Source organism: Fragaria vesca, linkage group LG3 (assembly GCF_000184155.1).
Source record: "Fragaria vesca subsp. vesca linkage group LG3, FraVesHawaii_1.0, whole genome shotgun sequence".
Taxonomy (NCBI): Eukaryota; Viridiplantae; Streptophyta; class Magnoliopsida; order Rosales; family Rosaceae; genus Fragaria; species Fragaria vesca.
In genome coordinates, this window is record NC_020493.1 from 20,726,886 (window position 1) to 20,744,319 (window position 17,434).

At 38.5% G+C, this 17,434-nt stretch overlaps 3 protein-coding genes across 3 annotated transcripts; 2 read left to right on the forward strand and 1 right to left on the reverse strand.

The window, feature by feature from the left end:
- The first annotated feature begins 1,416 nt into the window (after window positions 1-1,416).
- LOC101299940 lies at window positions 1,417-3,395 on the forward strand. The gene is made up of 4 exons (XM_004294694.1): window positions 1,417-1,576; window positions 1,698-1,836; window positions 2,163-2,296; window positions 2,401-3,395. Exons 1-4 carry the CDS (start codon window positions 1,446-1,448, stop codon window positions 3,197-3,199), a joined length of 1,203 nt encoding a protein of 400 aa, XP_004294742.1. The 5' UTR covers window positions 1,417-1,445; the 3' UTR covers window positions 3,200-3,395.
- A 1,227-nt stretch (window positions 3,396-4,622) lies between these two features.
- On the reverse strand, window positions 4,623-7,104 carry LOC101300228 (CBL-interacting serine/threonine-protein kinase 10-like). The gene is made up of 2 exons (XM_004294695.1): window positions 6,956-7,104; window positions 4,623-6,604 (listed from the first exon to the last, which is right to left on the reverse strand). The coding sequence occupies exon 2, from the start codon at window positions 6,207-6,209 to the stop codon at window positions 4,803-4,805; it is 1,407 nt and encodes a 468-aa protein (XP_004294743.1). The 5' UTR covers window positions 6,210-6,604; window positions 6,956-7,104; the 3' UTR covers window positions 4,623-4,802.
- A 9,001-nt stretch (window positions 7,105-16,105) lies between these two features.
- LOC101300516 lies at window positions 16,106-17,062 on the forward strand. The gene is made up of 2 exons (XM_004294696.1): window positions 16,106-16,402; window positions 16,483-17,062. The coding sequence occupies exons 1-2, from the start codon at window positions 16,349-16,351 to the stop codon at window positions 16,873-16,875; spliced, it is 447 nt and encodes a 148-aa protein (XP_004294744.1). The 5' UTR covers window positions 16,106-16,348; the 3' UTR covers window positions 16,876-17,062.
- Window positions 17,063-17,434: the final 372 nt, after the last annotated feature.

The window sequence follows — 17,434 nt, forward strand, 5'->3', positions numbered from 1 at the left end:
CCACATCCATTGTTTTCAAATTTTTACTTATATCTAAGAGTGATATAACTTTACTCATTTTGCCCCTTCAAATGTGATAACAAATATACTTGCTTATAAGTTTTAACTAGCTCATGAGATTAAAGCAAAACAATGTGTTTGTTTGTTTGTATTTATTTTATTTATTTTCTCTCGTTTGTTCTCTCTTCTTAATTTGAGTGGTTTATCTAATACACATATATTATCTATAGTGTCTTCTCGACTCGACTTGTTTATTATTCGATGAACTCCAGAGATAACAAAAATTTTATTCTTACGTAAGCTTGTCCAAAGTTTGACCCCTCTTCATATAATTTTTGGATACGCCACTGCCCCCTTGGATGGCTCTAGAATTGAAGCCATCCTAATTTGCTCCTCGAACTGTTGATTCTGCATATCTAGGTAGATCTAATCTTGATCGAAAGGAGTTTGATGTTCATGATGATGAGTGGGCGAAAGTTGGGTTCCTTCAAGTTTCTACTACGAAAACTGGGTTCATGATGATGATATGGGGGAGGATTTGATATGCATGGGTTCGTCCAGATCTTGTTTTTCATCCTTATCTGGGTTCGTCTCTCATGGGTTTATAGTTTAATTAATTATTATCAGAAAATAATGGATTTTCTCAACTTTAACTCTGTCAAATGGTTGTTAAGTCTGATGACGTGGAGGAACAGATGTCGATCAGTATTCTAGTGGGTTACTTATTGCCTTAATTAAAGAAAAGTGATATCCATTTTCTTGTTATTTTCTCATCTTTTCAATTTACTTTTCTTCTTATCTTATAAAAAAAAGATTAACTTTTGTTTTCTTTTCACAAAAAATAACTACAATTACTGTAATTGCTAGTGAAGTTACAATGCAGTTGCACTTGACAAAAACTGGTCCACGTTTTATTCCTCTTTATTTTTATTACAATGGTTATACAAAATACTGGTCGGGTGAGTTAACCGAGAGCAATTAGATATAACTCATTCCTAATAAATATTTTTCATAAACTGAGGTTCGAACCAAAGATCTCCTATTACCATGAGAATTCTTACAACGTCCGTCTCAGTTGTAGCCTAGCATACTTCCACTATACCAACCTATTAGATGCCTTTATATTTTTTTGTTCTCTGTTTTCATATATTATTATTTTTTTACTTCAAAAATTTAACCATTCTCAAAGGTCTTTTATTAATTTTAAATAAAGATATTGCAAATAGAGGACACGTGGCAGAGAGTTGGATCCTACGAATTGCCACCGCTTAGAACAAGACCGTGTAATAATACCAAACCCGAATGGCCGAATTTCAAATATTAAAAAGACCGTAGACCCCAACGGTCGAATTTGTATTTTATCTCCCTTTTAACCGTATACGTCTCTGTCTTACTGTACTTGTCCAAAATCGAGAGAAAGAGAGAGAGAGAGAGAGAGAGAGAGGATGAGGCAGCAGAGAAGCAAGAACCCATCAGAAACCCTAACCATGCCAGAAGAAGAAGAAGGAGGCCGATTCTTCGCTTGCTATCTTCTGACGTCACGCTGCCCCCGTTACAAGGGCCACACCTATATTGGGTCCGATCCAATTTCCCCCAATTCTTTCAATTGTGATTTTGATCGATCTTGGTTTTGATCTTGTTTAAAGTTTGATACTTTCTTACATAAAATGGGCTAATGAGTGAAACCCAATTTGCAGATTCACGGTGAATCCACGGCGGAGGATACGGCAGCACAATGGGGAAATTGGGCGAGGTGCTTGGAGGACCAAGAAGAAGCGGCCGTGGGAGATGGCCTTGTGCATTTATGGCTTCCCAACTAACACTTCAGCTCTCCAGGTCTGTTCTTTCTATTTAGAATTTCATACAGAATTTGGGACCAATTAGCTTGATGATTCTCAAAGTTCATAACTTTATTGGTGTTTATATGTATTATCATCGACTTGATTGAACCCAAATTTGGGTTTGTGGTTTTTGTTTTGGTAATTTGGTTCAAAGATTAGAACTTTAATCCTTTGATAGGTTATGTGAAATCTAGTTTGATTGGGACCCAGATTGAGTTAGCACCAAGTCTGTTGTCAATTTGGTCTAGTTTGATTGGGGACTAAAGCTGTTTGAACATTGATATTGATTGAAATATGGGATTTTGCAATGTTTTCTTGCAGTTTGAATGGGCCTGGCAGAACCCATATGTATCAAAGGCAGTAAGGAAAGCTGCAGCAAACTTTAAATCCCTCGGAGGATTTGCCAATAAGATCAAACTTGCATACACAATGCTCACCTTACCGCCTTGGGAGAGGTACCATTTTATGATTTTTCTCGCGTTTTGTGACTAGTGTTGATGCATGCGTATGTTTTTGCTGCTACTAAAAGGTAGTGGATTTTGTGTTTGTATGTCATCAGCTTGAACCTCACCGTGAACTTTTTTTCAACTGAGCATACCAAGCATGCTGCTGGTTGTCCACGCCTCCCGGAACAGATGAAGGTTAAAATTTGCCCCATGGATGAGCTTCCTTCATGTATATCAGATGATGTTTCGGACAATGAAGATGAGTGGTATAATGAAAAAGAAAATGATGAAACTATGAATATCAGTACATTATCAGAACCTGTAGTTCCTAATTCGGCAGATGATCAGCATAATGATATTGGCAATAGAAGTAACGAAGTCTATGCACAGGATAAAGAAGTAGGAGAAGATGAGTGGTATAATGATAAGGTATCTGATGAAGCTATGAACAGTGGTCTATCATGGGAAGAAACATTATCAAATTTTATGGTTCGTGATTCAGCAAATGACCTGGAAATGGATACTGGCAATACATCTAGTCAAGTTTCTAGATGCAATGAAGAAGTACAAGAAGATATCACTGGGGAATTTATCACATCACCACTGAGAATGCCATACTCCAATGTCATTCCATCATTTGATACAGAAGCAAGTAAGAATATAGGTTTGTTTGATGACAGTACTGTCGAGTTGGATCGACCTGCAAGGAAACAATCACCAGCTATAATAGTTGCGGATGAGGAACAGTCACCAAGAAATAGTTATCTCAGGCCTTGTGATTCTGAGGTAGTGGATTTGATAACTCCATCACCATTGTGCAGAAATGGTTTATGTGGCAAGAAGAGTAGAGTTCCTACATCTTATCCTGAAATTATCGACCTGACCAAGTCTCCTAATTTCATCCAGTTATAGAGAGTCGAACATGATTATTACGAATAATTGTTGGAGCAAGCAAGTTTGCGACGATGTTGTTGTTTGATCGATAAATTTAGATGAGTTATTGTCATCTTTGCCTGATGGCATGTTGTAATCAGTGAGCAGCCTAATAGTGCCAGTAGTTCGGTTTGAATTTTTCAATGCAATAAAACTAATTTTCTTTTTCTCATCCACTTCTTCTAATTCATAGTCTGTCATTAAATGTCTCATTAAACATTATCTGCTTATGTAGACAAGATATCATTTTAGAAGATGGGTGAACTGTTGTTTTGTTTATTGGCATATAAGCATATTGGTGTTTCCAGATTTATAGTAACCACCCGACTTTCAATACACATTAAAAGTTTGACTGGGATATAATCTTCCTTTTCTTCTTTGGTCTTGATCTGAAGGTTTGAGGAGCATTGAGCACTGAGCTTGTAGTTCAGAAGTCAACAGGTTGTCCAAATTGAAGAGGATTGTTTTTAATTTTTGTTTTTTTTTTTTTTTTTTTTTTTTTTTTTGAGAATGTAATAATTGCATTAAACGCAATCTAGATAGTTACATCAAATAAAGTTGGCAAGGAATAGTTAGTAAACGCAATTGAAGCATGGATAGTGAGCCTTTTTCATGGTTTTGAAGTTCATATACACAGAAGTACAGAAACCACAGGAGGACTAACATGTGCACTCAGACTAACCTCGTGAAGAAAGTGTGGTAGATGTCTGTAACTGCACTATGTATCCAGGTGACACATGTCATACATTAAAGATCAGAAGTTTGTATTATCTATCGACATCTACTGTTTCTTTTTCAAAGGTTTGGAGTATCTGTCGACATATCATTTGTTCACATGGATAATTATAGGCCGTATAGTTTCTACCGTCGATAAATATTGATCGTTACTGATGTCATATCTCCGTAAATTTGAGTGCCAATGTATCTGTGGCGGATATTTTAACTTTGAAGTATCCCACATTCACCTATAATTTTGTCATTGGCAATTAGAAACAATATAAAGCTCAAATGATAAGAGAACATGCTGGAATTGACCACATTGTTCATGAAATCTCCTATCTAACCAATATGCAGAAGACCTGCAACTTATAGTTGTTAGGAGTAAATGATTCTCATAGTCTGACTTAGATTTTGAGTAACTGAAACATAGGTATTTGATGCTTAGACTTAGAAACATAAATATAACAGATTTAAGTATTTGTACTGTTGTATGATTCTTGCCTTTTCTCTTGATCTGGGCACTTGATGAAGTTAAACTTTCAAGTTTTGTGCAGGATGCATACTTAGAACATCTGTAATCTTGTTAGCAGATCTATACCAATGAGCAAGTAGTAAAAATAAATAAATATCAAACAGTAGTCTCAAAAAAAAAAAAAAAAGGAAACAGAGAACCGAGTATGTTGAAGCAAAATCCAAATGGAGATTCTATATTTGATATAATTCTGGTAGCCATGCACATGTATTAACAACTTTATTAAAACAGTCGTGAGACTTACAAAGGAAAAGCACAAAGTTAATAATTTAGGAGACTGAAATCTACAAACAATTAGGAGATGTGAAAAAAGAAAACAGGCATTTTCTGTTATAGTTGTGGCGGATTCTGAGGCAATTGTTCTTGTTGTTGCTGTTGCACTTCTTCTTGTTCTTGTAGCTGCTGCACCTGCGATGTCTGTTCTTGCTCCCCTTGCCAAACCCAGACAATATCTCGCAGAGCAGGCCTTATGTCTTCCAACATCTGCTGGTATTCCATTGTATCTCCATTTGATTTCTTGACCTCTACTAAATGAAAATTCGGAGTGATCTCAAATATCTCTGCATCAATGGACAAAAAACCCTTTCTGCCTTCCTGCAGTCTATCCATTTTCAACAATCCATGATCCTTCTTATTCACTTTTAGCTTCAGATACTTGGCCATTTCTTCTAGCTTGGAGATGATGACTGTGGCAGGCTTTCTTGAAGTGAATCTTGCTTCCCTACTTAGAGAATTTTTCTCGAACAAGCCGGACAGATCAAACCCATCAGATAGGGATATAATATCAAAAGCATTCAAGTTTGAAGGTCTCCCTGACTCTTGGTTTGCCTCAACAGCCAAATTATTCTCATTCTCACTGGGACTGGAAGCTTCTGTTGCCGCCGGAGCCACCTCTTTCTCTTTGGATTTTGGTCCTCTTCTGAACCAAGAACTTTCCCTAACTTTCGCCAAGGTAATTCTAGTGTTGGGATTTGGATCCAACATCTTGCACAATAGCCTACGTGCTTCTGGTGAGAACCAATTAGGGCATCTGAACTCTGCTTTACCGATTTTCCTGTACATCTCCATCAAATTTGAATCATGAAACGGGAGATAACCAGCCAATAAGACATACAAGACCACCCCACAAGACCAAACATCAGCTTTCACACCATCATAGCCTTTCCGATTAATGACTTCTGGAGCAACATAGGCAGGAGTACCACAAGTGGTATGAAGCAGACCATCTTGGCGCTTGCTTTCTGCAAGGGCACTTAACCCAAAATCAGATATCTTCAAATTATCATTCTCATCTAGCAACAAGTTCTCTGGCTTAATATCCCGGTGATAAACTCCCCTGCTATGACAGAAATCAAGAGCATTGATCAGCTGCTGGAAATACTTCCGTGCGACATCCTCCTTCAGCTTTCCTTTAGCAACCTTGTTAAATAGCTCACCACCTTTAGCATACTCAATGACAAAGTATATCTTAGTTTTGGTTGCCAAGACCTCATAAAGGTGTATAATATTGGGATGTCTAACCAGTCTCATAACAGATATCTCACGCTTTATCTGATCCATCAGCCCTACCTTCATAATCTTCTCTTTGTCAACAACCTTGATCGCCACAGCCTGATTTGTTATCAAGCTCCTTGCATAGTAAACCTTGGCAAAAGTGCCTTTACCCAGTTGTCTCCCTAACTCGTACCTTTGCATCAATATATAAGACTTATTATCCATTTCAAGCTTCAACACCATATAAACTACAACCACACAAGTTGCTCCCGCAAACACAAACTATATAATCTTACAAAGCAGGAGTCTATGCCAGTATAACAAGCTCAACCGTCTTCACAATGGTCGTGCATCAACACAACCGGCATGGCATACCTACTTGTGGGATCAACCTGCTGTTGGGTATCAAGACCGAACCTACTGTGGTTCAAACCAGCAAGAAAAACAAGGGTAGCTCTGTTGAAGCTACAACCTTATGGAGTTGTGAGGCGGACTTCGGAGAGGTTAGGCACATCTTTCAGCATTCCCTGGCTTTTATACCACCAATAGAATGCTAAAAAATTATGCCCTACAAAACGATCTTCAACACAATAACTGACAATTCAGCACAAAACTTGTGGTTTTAAAGCCTATCAACCCTGAAAAATCAAAAACAAAAACCACCATCAAAACCCAACAAACTTTCTCACTTTCCCCGTGAAATGAAAGCAACCCTTTACAAGAATTGCATAAACTCATCAAATCAAGCTCCAATTTTCCAATCCAAACACAAAATTTAAATCCAATCCATCATCAAGATTCAATTTTTATTTTCAGAAATCAAGCCGATGAATCAGAAAACGCATAAAAGCACCAAATCTTAATGAAAAACTAGCAAGTCAATCTTCTCTTCAACCTTGATCAACGTAGTATTCTAGATTGAAAGATTGGAAATATACAAACTTACTTCAATTTAAAATAACAAAAAAAAAATTACATAAAAACGTTACCTTTATGAAGAAGAAGAAGGAACTCCAATTGGTATGGGATCCCCAAAACCAGAGGCGAACCAAGAAATGAAGCTCTGCAAATTCAAAATATTAAAGAGTAAAACTTTTTTGCGTAGAGTTTTTATTACCTAAATAAAGGCAAAGGCATTGGGTTTTCATTTTTGTTGTTTTATTTATTACCTGGACGGCTCCGGTCCAGCTACCAAAAGTCAGTGGGCCAAGTCTTGACGTTCGAGCCCAAAACCGCCCAGTGCGGGGAGCTGAGGTCCAGTGTGTGCCCGCCTACGGTAAGGTTTTGAATTAGAACAAGGAACTGCACCAAACGGCTAGTAGGGAAGAACACAACTTGAGACTGGTTGGTGTGAGATTAGATTCCATCATTTCCATGGTTCTATTGGGATATTTTGCTTCGTGGGAACTAGGAAGAGAAGCTTTAAGAATGGTGGATATGAGTCTCATTCGCTAGAGGCACTTTGGACTTGCATATATGTGATGTCGGTTGGTTTTCCATAGGTTATCATTTTCTTTCTTGTATGTGATGATGGTTGGTTCTCTATAGGTTATCGGTACAATAAAGTTTATTGATCGTACAAAAGTTAGCGACTTATGTTCTCGGCCACAATGAAAAAGTTGTTTAGATGTTTGTAAGTCTTTTCCCCATTACGAGATAGTCAGGTAGCTTTGGTTTACAATGAGGTCGACTTTAGGTCGGCCGTGGTGATGAAATGCTGGTCATCCACAAATTTAGTGTTAGGTTGATGAGGTGTATGCACAAATATCTTTGACTTGGCTATACGAGCTATCTGCAAGTTTCACAAACCAAAAATATATAAATGTTCAAGTTGCGTTGGATTTCTTATTATTATATATTGAGTCACCCTTATAGCATGCACTTAAATGATTCACATCCATTATTTTTTTAAAAGGAAAGGATCAATATTTGTTGGATAACTTGGATTTATTGCTACTTAAACTTGTATCATGCATCTTCAAGGAAATTAAAATACTTTTTTAGTTTAATTTTGATACATAAAAGATATATAATTAGGTGTCATACTAAACTAACTCTAGATTACCAACTCAAACCTTATCTTGGGGATTATGATATGATTGATAATGGAGTATTTGTAGATAAAAAGGTACTGAGGATGATTTGTAATAGGTCTTATATTAAGTAGTCTTATATTAGAAAGTGGACATGATAAGGCACATAGACACTTGGTCGGTTGTCCAACAATAGGTAGCAAAGTCAATTGAGACACACAAGTCAGGACACTGAAACAAACCGAAACGTGGCTAGTTGAGTTTGTAATAAATTCACCAAAAGTCCAAAACAAACACCAACCCAAACCTTGACAAAAAAAAACTCCAACCCAAACAAGATATGATCTGTTAATGCAAGCCCAATGTCAAAAAAGACCCACTGGTCCGTTCAAAAGCCTGAACTGGGATGTAATAACTTTATGGGCCAAATTAGTTTAGATTTCTCATAATTATATATGTACTTAAGTTGTTTAATTTGGCAGAAATCATTAAATCCCCAGAAGCTATAACTTGTGTCCCATGGACCTTATACTCTTATGTACTAGCCTCGTGCAGAATCAAAAAAAAAAAAATACAACAATTTGGCACTTCAGTCGATATGTGTTCAAATCTATAACCCCTCATTCCAAAACAAATTGATTCCCTTACATGTGTTTTTCCCTCCTTCAAATGCAAATTTGCATTACTGATGATCAAAAAGAGCTTCAAATTTGGAAAAAAAAAAAAAAAATCATGATCAAACTTGCTGCAAATTGTAAATACCTCATCTCTGCCGTTTCCACCTTGGTTCTAACGCCGAATTGCATGTATCGACTTATATTTGCAAATGGGAGCGGTTGAATAACAATTCTAATGAACTACTCCACCATTCATGGGATCAAACTACCACTACCATATCTGATATCACCACATTCCTTATTTTTCTCTACCGTAATCCCATATAATTCTGATTTTGGTTTATTTTTTCTGTTTGTTTTACTGTAGTACCCTTCCAACATATTTTTCTTTTTCTTTTTTCTATTCATTGTGTTTCTGCAACAAATGGGTTATTTGGGGAATTCATAAAATTGGTAAAACCTTTGACACCGAAAAGGCCTGGCTTTCTAATATAGTAGATATAAACTAAAAAGCACAACCACTTAATTATGTATAAGTTAACTGTCACAAACTCTCTTTTTTTTATTTATTTATTTTTTAAATAGGGATCAAACACAAGATCCTTGAATGTGTTTTAGGCATAAGTTTGAGTCATGTCAATGTTAATTAGAGTTCAAATCCCAATTTATTCTTGGTGATCTAAGAGGTAGGAAGCGTTTTGACATATAATCTCTTAACGTATATTTGTTTCTAAGTATGGAAGTTTCACACGTAGGCTCTTACCAAGCTGACAACAAGCATGCGGTGGTTAGTTCTGAGTATATGCTAATCGTCTATTGCATAATTTTGGTCCCAACTATTTCAGAAGCAAGTATTTATCTAGAGTAGCCAAGCATTTACCTTTGATCCATATAGTATTGATGCAGCGGAAATATAAACGTTGGAATCCACCAACGGTAACTTGAATCCACCAACGGCGACTTGAATCCACAAGTTTGGTTTTCTCGAATCCACGAGAGAATCTGGAATCCACCAGAGAATTGAGATAAACTCGAAAGTTTTTATTAATCAAAAGCTGACGACTATAACCGATAGAGGCTCCTTATATAGGAGCAAATAAACCCTAGGGCAACTAACATCAAAGCCTAAAAGCCCATGGATTAAAAGAAAACCAAATCCAAAACAAACTATAAAAAATAATTGCTGAAAACAAGTAAATCTGCATTTTGAAGGCTTAAACGGACTCGAAAGGCCGAAAAAGCCCATACGTCGTGGCAAAGCGACGAGTTTGTCTCGTTGGCCCGTTCCGCTTCCAGTTTAGTATCATAATGGTCAACCGGACACCGAACGCCAAATCTGGAGCAAACCGAGTTTGGACTTGTTTCGATCGATCTGTTCTTCAATCTCTAACGCCATATGTTCTACATCAGTCTCCTCCACTTCAGAAGAACTCGACCCCGAGTTATTATCACCCAAAAGAAAATCATCCTCATGAAACTCATGCAAATCAGCAACATTAAAAGAATTTGAAATTCCCATAGAAGCAGGAAGATCAATAACATAAGCATTATCATTAATCCTCTTCAATACCTTGAATGGTCCATATTTCCTGGGTTTCAGCTTGTTATATGCGCGAATAGGATACCTCTCCTTCCTGAGGAAAACCATGACCGAATCCCCTTCCTGAAACACCTTCACACGCCTGTGCTTGTCGGCAGCAGCCTTATACTTGGCGTTTGTCTTCTCCAACTTTGCCTTTATCTCTTCTTGAACTGTCCGAACTCCCTTTGCCATTTTAATTGCGGCATCACTAACTCCCTGTCCTCTTGGCAACTTTGCCAAATCCACTACATGTCGTGGAGGAGAAGTGTAGACCATAGAGAAAGGTGACTTACCAATGGCACTATGCATAGAACTGTTGTAAGCGAATTCTACCTGAGGTAAGGCAAGGTCCCATTGCTTCGGCTTATCACCACAGACATTCCTGATCATATTTCCCAAACTCCTATTGGTGACTTCAGTTTGTCCATCTGTTTGGGGGTGAGCGGTAGTACTCCTCTTCAAAGCTGTCCCAAATTGCTTCCACAATGTTAACCAAAAATTGCTCAAAAACTTTGTATCACGATCAGAAGTGATGGACTTAGGCACCCCATGCAAACGGACAACCTCCCTAAAAAACAGTTTGGCTATATTTGCAGCATCTGCAGTTTTCTTGCAAGCGATGAAGTGACTCATCTTAAAAAATCTATCCACCACCACAAACACAGAATCCACTCCTCTTTGGGTCCGAGGTAAACCCAAGACAAAATCCATAGAAACATCTTGCCAAATATCATCAGGAACATGTAAAGGCATGTAAAGACCAGTGTTTTGAGACTGACCCTTAGATACCTAACAAACATAGCACTTCCTGACAATATTGTTGACGTCTCGCTTTAACTGAGGCCAGTAATAACGCTCCTCCAAGCTTGCAAGTCTTGTCTTTCCCAAAGTGACCGCTTAATCCTCCTCCATGCAAATCACGAATCAGTTTCTCTCGCAGAGAAGATTTGGGCACACATAACTAATTACCCTTGAACAAATAACCTTGATGGATAAGGAAACCAGCAACTGGTTGTTTCTTGCTAACACACTGCTCCCAAACCTGCTTGAAATCATCATCTGCTTCATATAATTCTTTCAAAAAGTCAAAACCAGTTACCTCTTAGGATAAAGTAACCAACAAACTAGCTCGCCTGCTCAACGCATCAGCCACCTTGTTGAGTGTTCCCGACTTATGCTTGATCACAAAAGGAAATTTCTGCAAAAAGGTCACCCATCTGATATGCATCTTGTTTACATGTTTCTAACTGTTCAGAAACTTCAAAGCCTGATGATCAGTGAACAGAATAAACTCTCTTTGGATCAGATAATGCTCCCATTGCCTTAAAGCTCTCACTACTGCATAGAACTCTTGGTCATATGTACTCGATTTTTGGCGAGCTTCACTCAACTTCTCGCTAAAGAAAGCCACTGCCCTCTTTTCTTGGGACAAGATAGCCCCCACTCCAACACCACTAGCATCACATTCGACCTCGAATATCTTGTCAAAATCTGGAAGAGCCAAAACTGGTGCGGTACAAAGCTTCTCTTTGATAAGTGCAAAACTTTGCTCTTGCTCTTCACCCCAATGAAACTTGCCTTTCTTCATGCATTCAGTAATTGGTGCAGTGATGGTACTGAAATCCCTCACAAACCGTCTATAGAAAGTAGCTAAACCATGGAAACTTCTCACCTCCGAAACTGTTCTAGGAGTTGGCCACTCTCTAATTGCACGTACCTTCTCTTCATCAACCTGAATCCCATCCTCTCCAACCACAAAGCCTAGAAACAGCAGCTTATTGGTGCAAAAAGTACACTTCTTCAGGTTGATGTACAACTTATTATCCCGTAACACCTCAAGAACTTGTCTCACATGTTCTAGGTGCTCGGTTTTCTGCTTACTATAAATAAGGATATCATCGAAATAAACAAGAACCCTGGTTCCAATGAAAGGACGAAGAACCTGATTCATAAGTCTCATAAAGGTGCTAGGAGCGTTGGACAACCCAAAAGGCATCACCAACCACTCATATAACCCATCTTTGGTCTTGAACGCAGTTTTCCACTCATCCCCAGGTTTGACTCGAATCTGGTGATATCCACTCCTCAAATCTATCTTCGAGAACCACTTGGAACCATTCAACTCATCAAGCATGTCTTCAAGGCGTGGGATAGGAAACCTGTACTTGATTGTTATCTTGTTGATGGCTCTGCTGTCCACACACATCCTCCATGTTCCTCCTTTCTTAGGTACCAACAAAACAGGAACCGCACAAGGGCTCATACTCTCTCGAATAAACCCTTTCTTTAGCAAATCTTCAATAATCTCCCTTAAGATCTCACATTCTTTAGGGCTCATTCTGTAGTGTGGCAGGTTAGGTAGACTAGCTCCTGGAATGAAGTCTATTTGATGTTGAATGTCTCTCATGGGTGGCAGCTCATTAGGAATATCATCAGCAATTAACTCCTTAAATCCTTCTAACAACTCCCAGACCTCCTTCGGAATCTCTCCGCCTTGCTTCTCTACTGTCATCAAACCCTTAACCACTATAGGAAAAATGGTTTTGGATTCTTTTATGGCCTCATTCAACTCACAATCGTTGTTGCTGATGGTGAGAAAACTCGAATTTCCTTTCTTGGGACCTTCAGAATTGCTTAACGGAGCCATAGCAATCTTGTGCTCCTTCCATGTAAACAACATCACATTATCCCTGCCCTTATGAGTGACATCCAGATCATACTGCCAAGGCCTCCCCAACAATATGTGACAGACATCCATATCAACAACATCACAACTCACCTGGTCACGATAGTGTCTCCCAATGGAAATAGGCACCCTGCATGTTGTGGTCACTTCTGCTTGAGGTCCTTTTTTCACCCAGCCTAGTTTATAAGGCTTAGGATGAGGTTTTGTAGGAAACTTCAAAAACTCCACCAGTTTATGAGACACAAAGTTCTCACAACTCCCATTATCCACAATCACCTGACATACCTTGTTATTCATAGAGCATGCCGAACGGAATATATTGTGGCGTTGTCCTTTTTCTTTTGGCGCCAACATGACCCTCTGCAGCACTAAAGTCACCCTATCCAAACCCTCTTCAATTGCAAACTCAACCCCACTATAGTCATCGTCTTCTCTATCTTCCTCATCTTCATTGACATCTCCTTGAGTTTGCGTCTCCACCAGGTTCACCTGCTTTCGTTCTGGACAATTATTGGAACGATGTCCGGGTTACTTGCACCGATAACGTTTGTCTCCAGCGGGTTTTGCATAAGGGTTGGGCTTCAGGTTTTGTTTAGGGTTCTCAGTATTTTCACTAACCTTGCTGCTGCTACTGCTGCTGTTTTCTGCTCTTTTGAAAGAGGTAGAAACCCTATCAGGTATAGGAATCTGCCTTCCTCTCTCACCATTGGAATAAGTCCTTTTTGCTTTCTCCATTAGCTCTGCCTTCAAGGCCAAATTCTGAGCGTCAGCAATGGTCCACACAGTTTGTAAACCAATTTTCTCTTGAATCGAAGGTCTCAATCCACTCAGATACCTTGCCACTTTTTTGCGCCTCTGACTCTCCCAATTGATTGCGTTCTGCTAACCTCAAGAACTCATTTGTGTACTCATCTACCGTTCTATTGCCTTGTACACAATCCATGTACATGCGATAGAGCAGTTGTTCGTAATCTGCTGGAAGAAATCTGTCCCTCAACATCTGCTGCATCCTCCACCATGTTTGAATCGGCTTCTTTCCCTGTCTTCGACGAGTTTGCTGCAATTGATCCCACCATACAGCAGCACTACTCTTCAGCCTGAAATCGACCATCTTCACTCTCTTTGACTCTTGCACTTCCATCATGTCGAAGAATCTGTCAACTTCTACCAGCCAATCAAGGAATTCTTCAATTTTCAGATGTCCTGAGAAGGTTGGAATTTCAGCCTTCATCTTGTAATCAGATTGATTAATCTGATCGTCACCTGCAACTGACAACTCTTCCTCTGAATCCGATTCATCATTCTCCACAACGCGTTCCACAACACGTTGTTGTGGTTGCCTTCCACGATCCCGACGGTTGAGGTTGTTGTTCTCATTGTTGTTGTTGTTGTTGTTGCTCAAGCCAAGCAACAGTTGTCGGATCTCTCCCATCTGAGCATTGAGACGTTCATTCTGAGCATTGAACTCTGCTCGAGTAATAGGAGCTTCGTCACCCATGAACACAGGTTGATAACCACCAGGAAAAAAAATTCCTGCTCTGATTACCAATTGATGCAGCGGAAATATAAACGTTGGAATTCACCAACGGCGACTTGAATCCACAAGTCTGGTTTTCTCGAATCCACGAGAGAATCTGGAATCCACCAGAGAATTGAGATAAACTCAAAGGTTTTTATTAATCAAAAGCTGACGACTATAACCGATAGAGGCTCCTTATATAGGAGTAAATAAACCCTAAGGCAACTAACATCAAAGCCTAAAAGCCCATAGATTAAAAGAAAACCAAATCCAAAACAAACTATTAAAAATAATTGCTGAAAACAAGTAAATCTGCATTTTGAAGGCTTAAACGGACTCGAAAGGCCGAAAAAGCCCATACGTCGTAGCAAAGCAACAAGTTTGTCTCGTTGGCCCGTTCCGTTTCTAGAAATGTATCATAATGGTCAATCGGACACCGAACGCCAAATCTGGAGCAAACCGGGTTGGGACTTGTTTCAGTCGATCTGTTCTTCAATCTCTAACGCCATCTGTTCTACATCTAGTATTTACATATAGCTAGTAATTCTGCATTCACCACTTCTTCAGATCCATCTCAAACTCAAATACGAGAATAATCCCATGACTCATAACTTGAAGTATCAAATAGTGTTGCATATACAACCAAGACATACTCGATCTTCCCTAGCTAGGGTTTAGAGTAAGAATCCTGTCTACCAGAGTACCGGTTGACATTAGAAACCATATTTGCTCTTAAGAAACCATAATCCAAGATATGAAATCTTGAAAATGTTTCAAACAATGACTTGATGCCATTTTTAAATATTTGTCAATTCCATGAATTAGTTAAATATTTTTATCAAAGGTTGACTAATTAATCTGCATTTCTGTGTGGCCAAATTCTCAATATATAATACTGTGGAGTCGGCTAAGATTGATTATTATCAGATCGCCTTAATCGCCGTTCATAAGGCAATACTTGTAGGAAAAATGTCTCATAGATTCTTTAAAAGCCAACCAACATAATCAGCCATTTATATTTCGACGTCCCCTAATCAATTGTCTAATCGATTCAGAATTAAACCAATTCCGTGACTCACATGTAAACCTGCATGAATCTGACCTCAAAGCTCAAGCTATATATAATAGTAATAACCATTACATCATGTATAGTATTGTTAATTCTGCAGTAATGGTATCTAGACCAAGTACGCAAACGCATTTGTTATTCATCTGCAAACCCAAAATCTGCAGAATTGTATTATTGAAAGATGCATTTATATATGCAATGATAATCTTTTTGTTTCCTATTAAAATATATTGAGATCGTCGAGTACCATTTAATCTAATGATACAGTGTCATCTTTAATAAATAAGAGATTGTGAATAAAGTAAACTATTTACTCTTGCATCAGTTGCATGGAATATATGTATTATTTATAGTTCACTTGGCTACAAATCCAAACTAGGGTCTTCTAAATTCTAGAGGAGTATTTTGACGGATTCAAGTTGCCTGGAAACATCATAATCATTCTTAGAAGCTAAACATTGTGCCAATTGCCAAAGGTATGCTAAATTAGTTGCTAAGTCATGAATCATGATCCTCTTCAAAACTATGTCACTGAGATTTTATCTAATTTTTTCCCATGCCACTAACAATAAAATATAGAGCCCTTATTTTTTTTTGTTATATATATACATGAATTGATTGAAGCTAATAAGTACCCAATTCATGTTACAGACTCACATGTAGAAAGTTGAATTCTCTCATAACCCGATCCTTCAAATTAGCAAACAGGCATGTGTTAGTATATTGGTTAGTCATGAATTATGTATTCTTTTGAATTATATGAACCAACTAAGAGTTTAAAGCACATATAGCCTCCATTAGAAGCAAAGTCGACCAGTGAAGTAATAGAACAACAGCAACTCTGAGCTCAACACTGGTCGAAAATGGAAGACTACCATGGAAGAGCCTCTGCATCGGTTTCAGTTCCATTCAATTGGGAGTCTCAACCAGGTACTCCAAAATCCAAATTCCACCAAAACCTTACTCTACCTCCTCTCACACCCCCGCCTTCTTACTTTTACAACACAAAGTCCACAAATAACAGGGACAGGCCTAAAACGAAAATCAAGAACTCGAAATCTCTTCTTTTACTCAACATTTTCCCAAAGCTGCGATCAAGAAAAGCATCAACCCCATCATCACCGGCCTCTTCTTCTTCTCCATCAAATTCAAGGTCGTCGTCAACATCATCAGCTTCTTCTGTGACTTACTATTCGGTGCCGTCTTCTCCTGTGAGTACACCGGCGAGAAATCACTGCGCACGAGGTCGAACATTGCCGAGCCCTAGGGTACAACCGGAATTCGATTCAGGGATGCTGTATCCGCATGAGTATGGCTATGGCTCAAGGGTTTCAACTACTACTACTTCAGGTAATTGTTATTCGCACTTGATCAAGGTATTGCTTAGGGAATTTCACCAGTAAGTACGTGTTGGAGTACTTCGAAGTTAGAAGATTAATGATCGATCAAGGAAAGCTTTTGGTTTTGTTTTAGAAGAAACGTACGCGTATATGCATGTTTGCAGTATGTAAAACCAGATTGATACTTCGAATTTGATCAAAATGTCAAATTAATGAAGCTCAGCTTCCCACTGGTTCTTAACACCTTCAATTCGCTAGCTTTCTATTCTAGTGCCGGTGCCAGAGCAGCCGGAATTTTCAGTTTTTCATGCCAACCTGGCTACCTCCAAAGAGGACTAATTATGTACAAGATCTATTTCCTTAGTTAACACGCCAGAGATCAATGCTCTCTCATGCCCTTACTCTGAGGTCAACTTCGTGTATCGAAACTGGCATGGCTTTATCTAAGATTAATTTAGATGCATGCATTTTTTTTTTTCTTTGAATCAAACAATAATTTTATTGCTCAACCAATAGCAGAAGACATATTACATCAAATGTCGTCTTCTACAAAATACGTATGTTATAGTAGAAGCTGCAAGCACAAGAGCAATACCCTCATTATAATTAAGCTCATAAGGAG

Bases quoted from the DNA above. Each gene is read 5' to 3' on its own strand.
- LOC101299940 (XM_004294694.1), top strand. From the start codon at position 1,446: ATGAGGCAGCAGAGAAGCAAGAACCCATCAGAAACCCTAACCATGCCA. The intron at 1,577-1,697 runs GTCCGATCCAAT...CCCAATTTGCAG, and splicing joins AAGGGCCACACCTATATTGG to ATTCACGGTGAATCCACGGC. The intron at 1,837-2,162 runs GTCTGTTCTTTC...GTTTTCTTGCAG, and splicing joins CTAACACTTCAGCTCTCCAG to TTTGAATGGGCCTGGCAGAA.
- LOC101300516 (XM_004294696.1), top strand. From the start codon at position 16,349: ATGGAAGAGCCTCTGCATCGGTTTCAGTTCCATTCAATTGGGAGTCTC. The intron at 16,403-16,482 runs GTACTCCAAAAT...TACAACACAAAG, and splicing joins CAATTGGGAGTCTCAACCAG to TCCACAAATAACAGGGACAG.
- LOC101300228 (XM_004294695.1), bottom strand. From the start codon at position 6,209: ATGGTGTTGAAGCTTGAAATGGATAATAAGTCTTATATATTGATGCAA.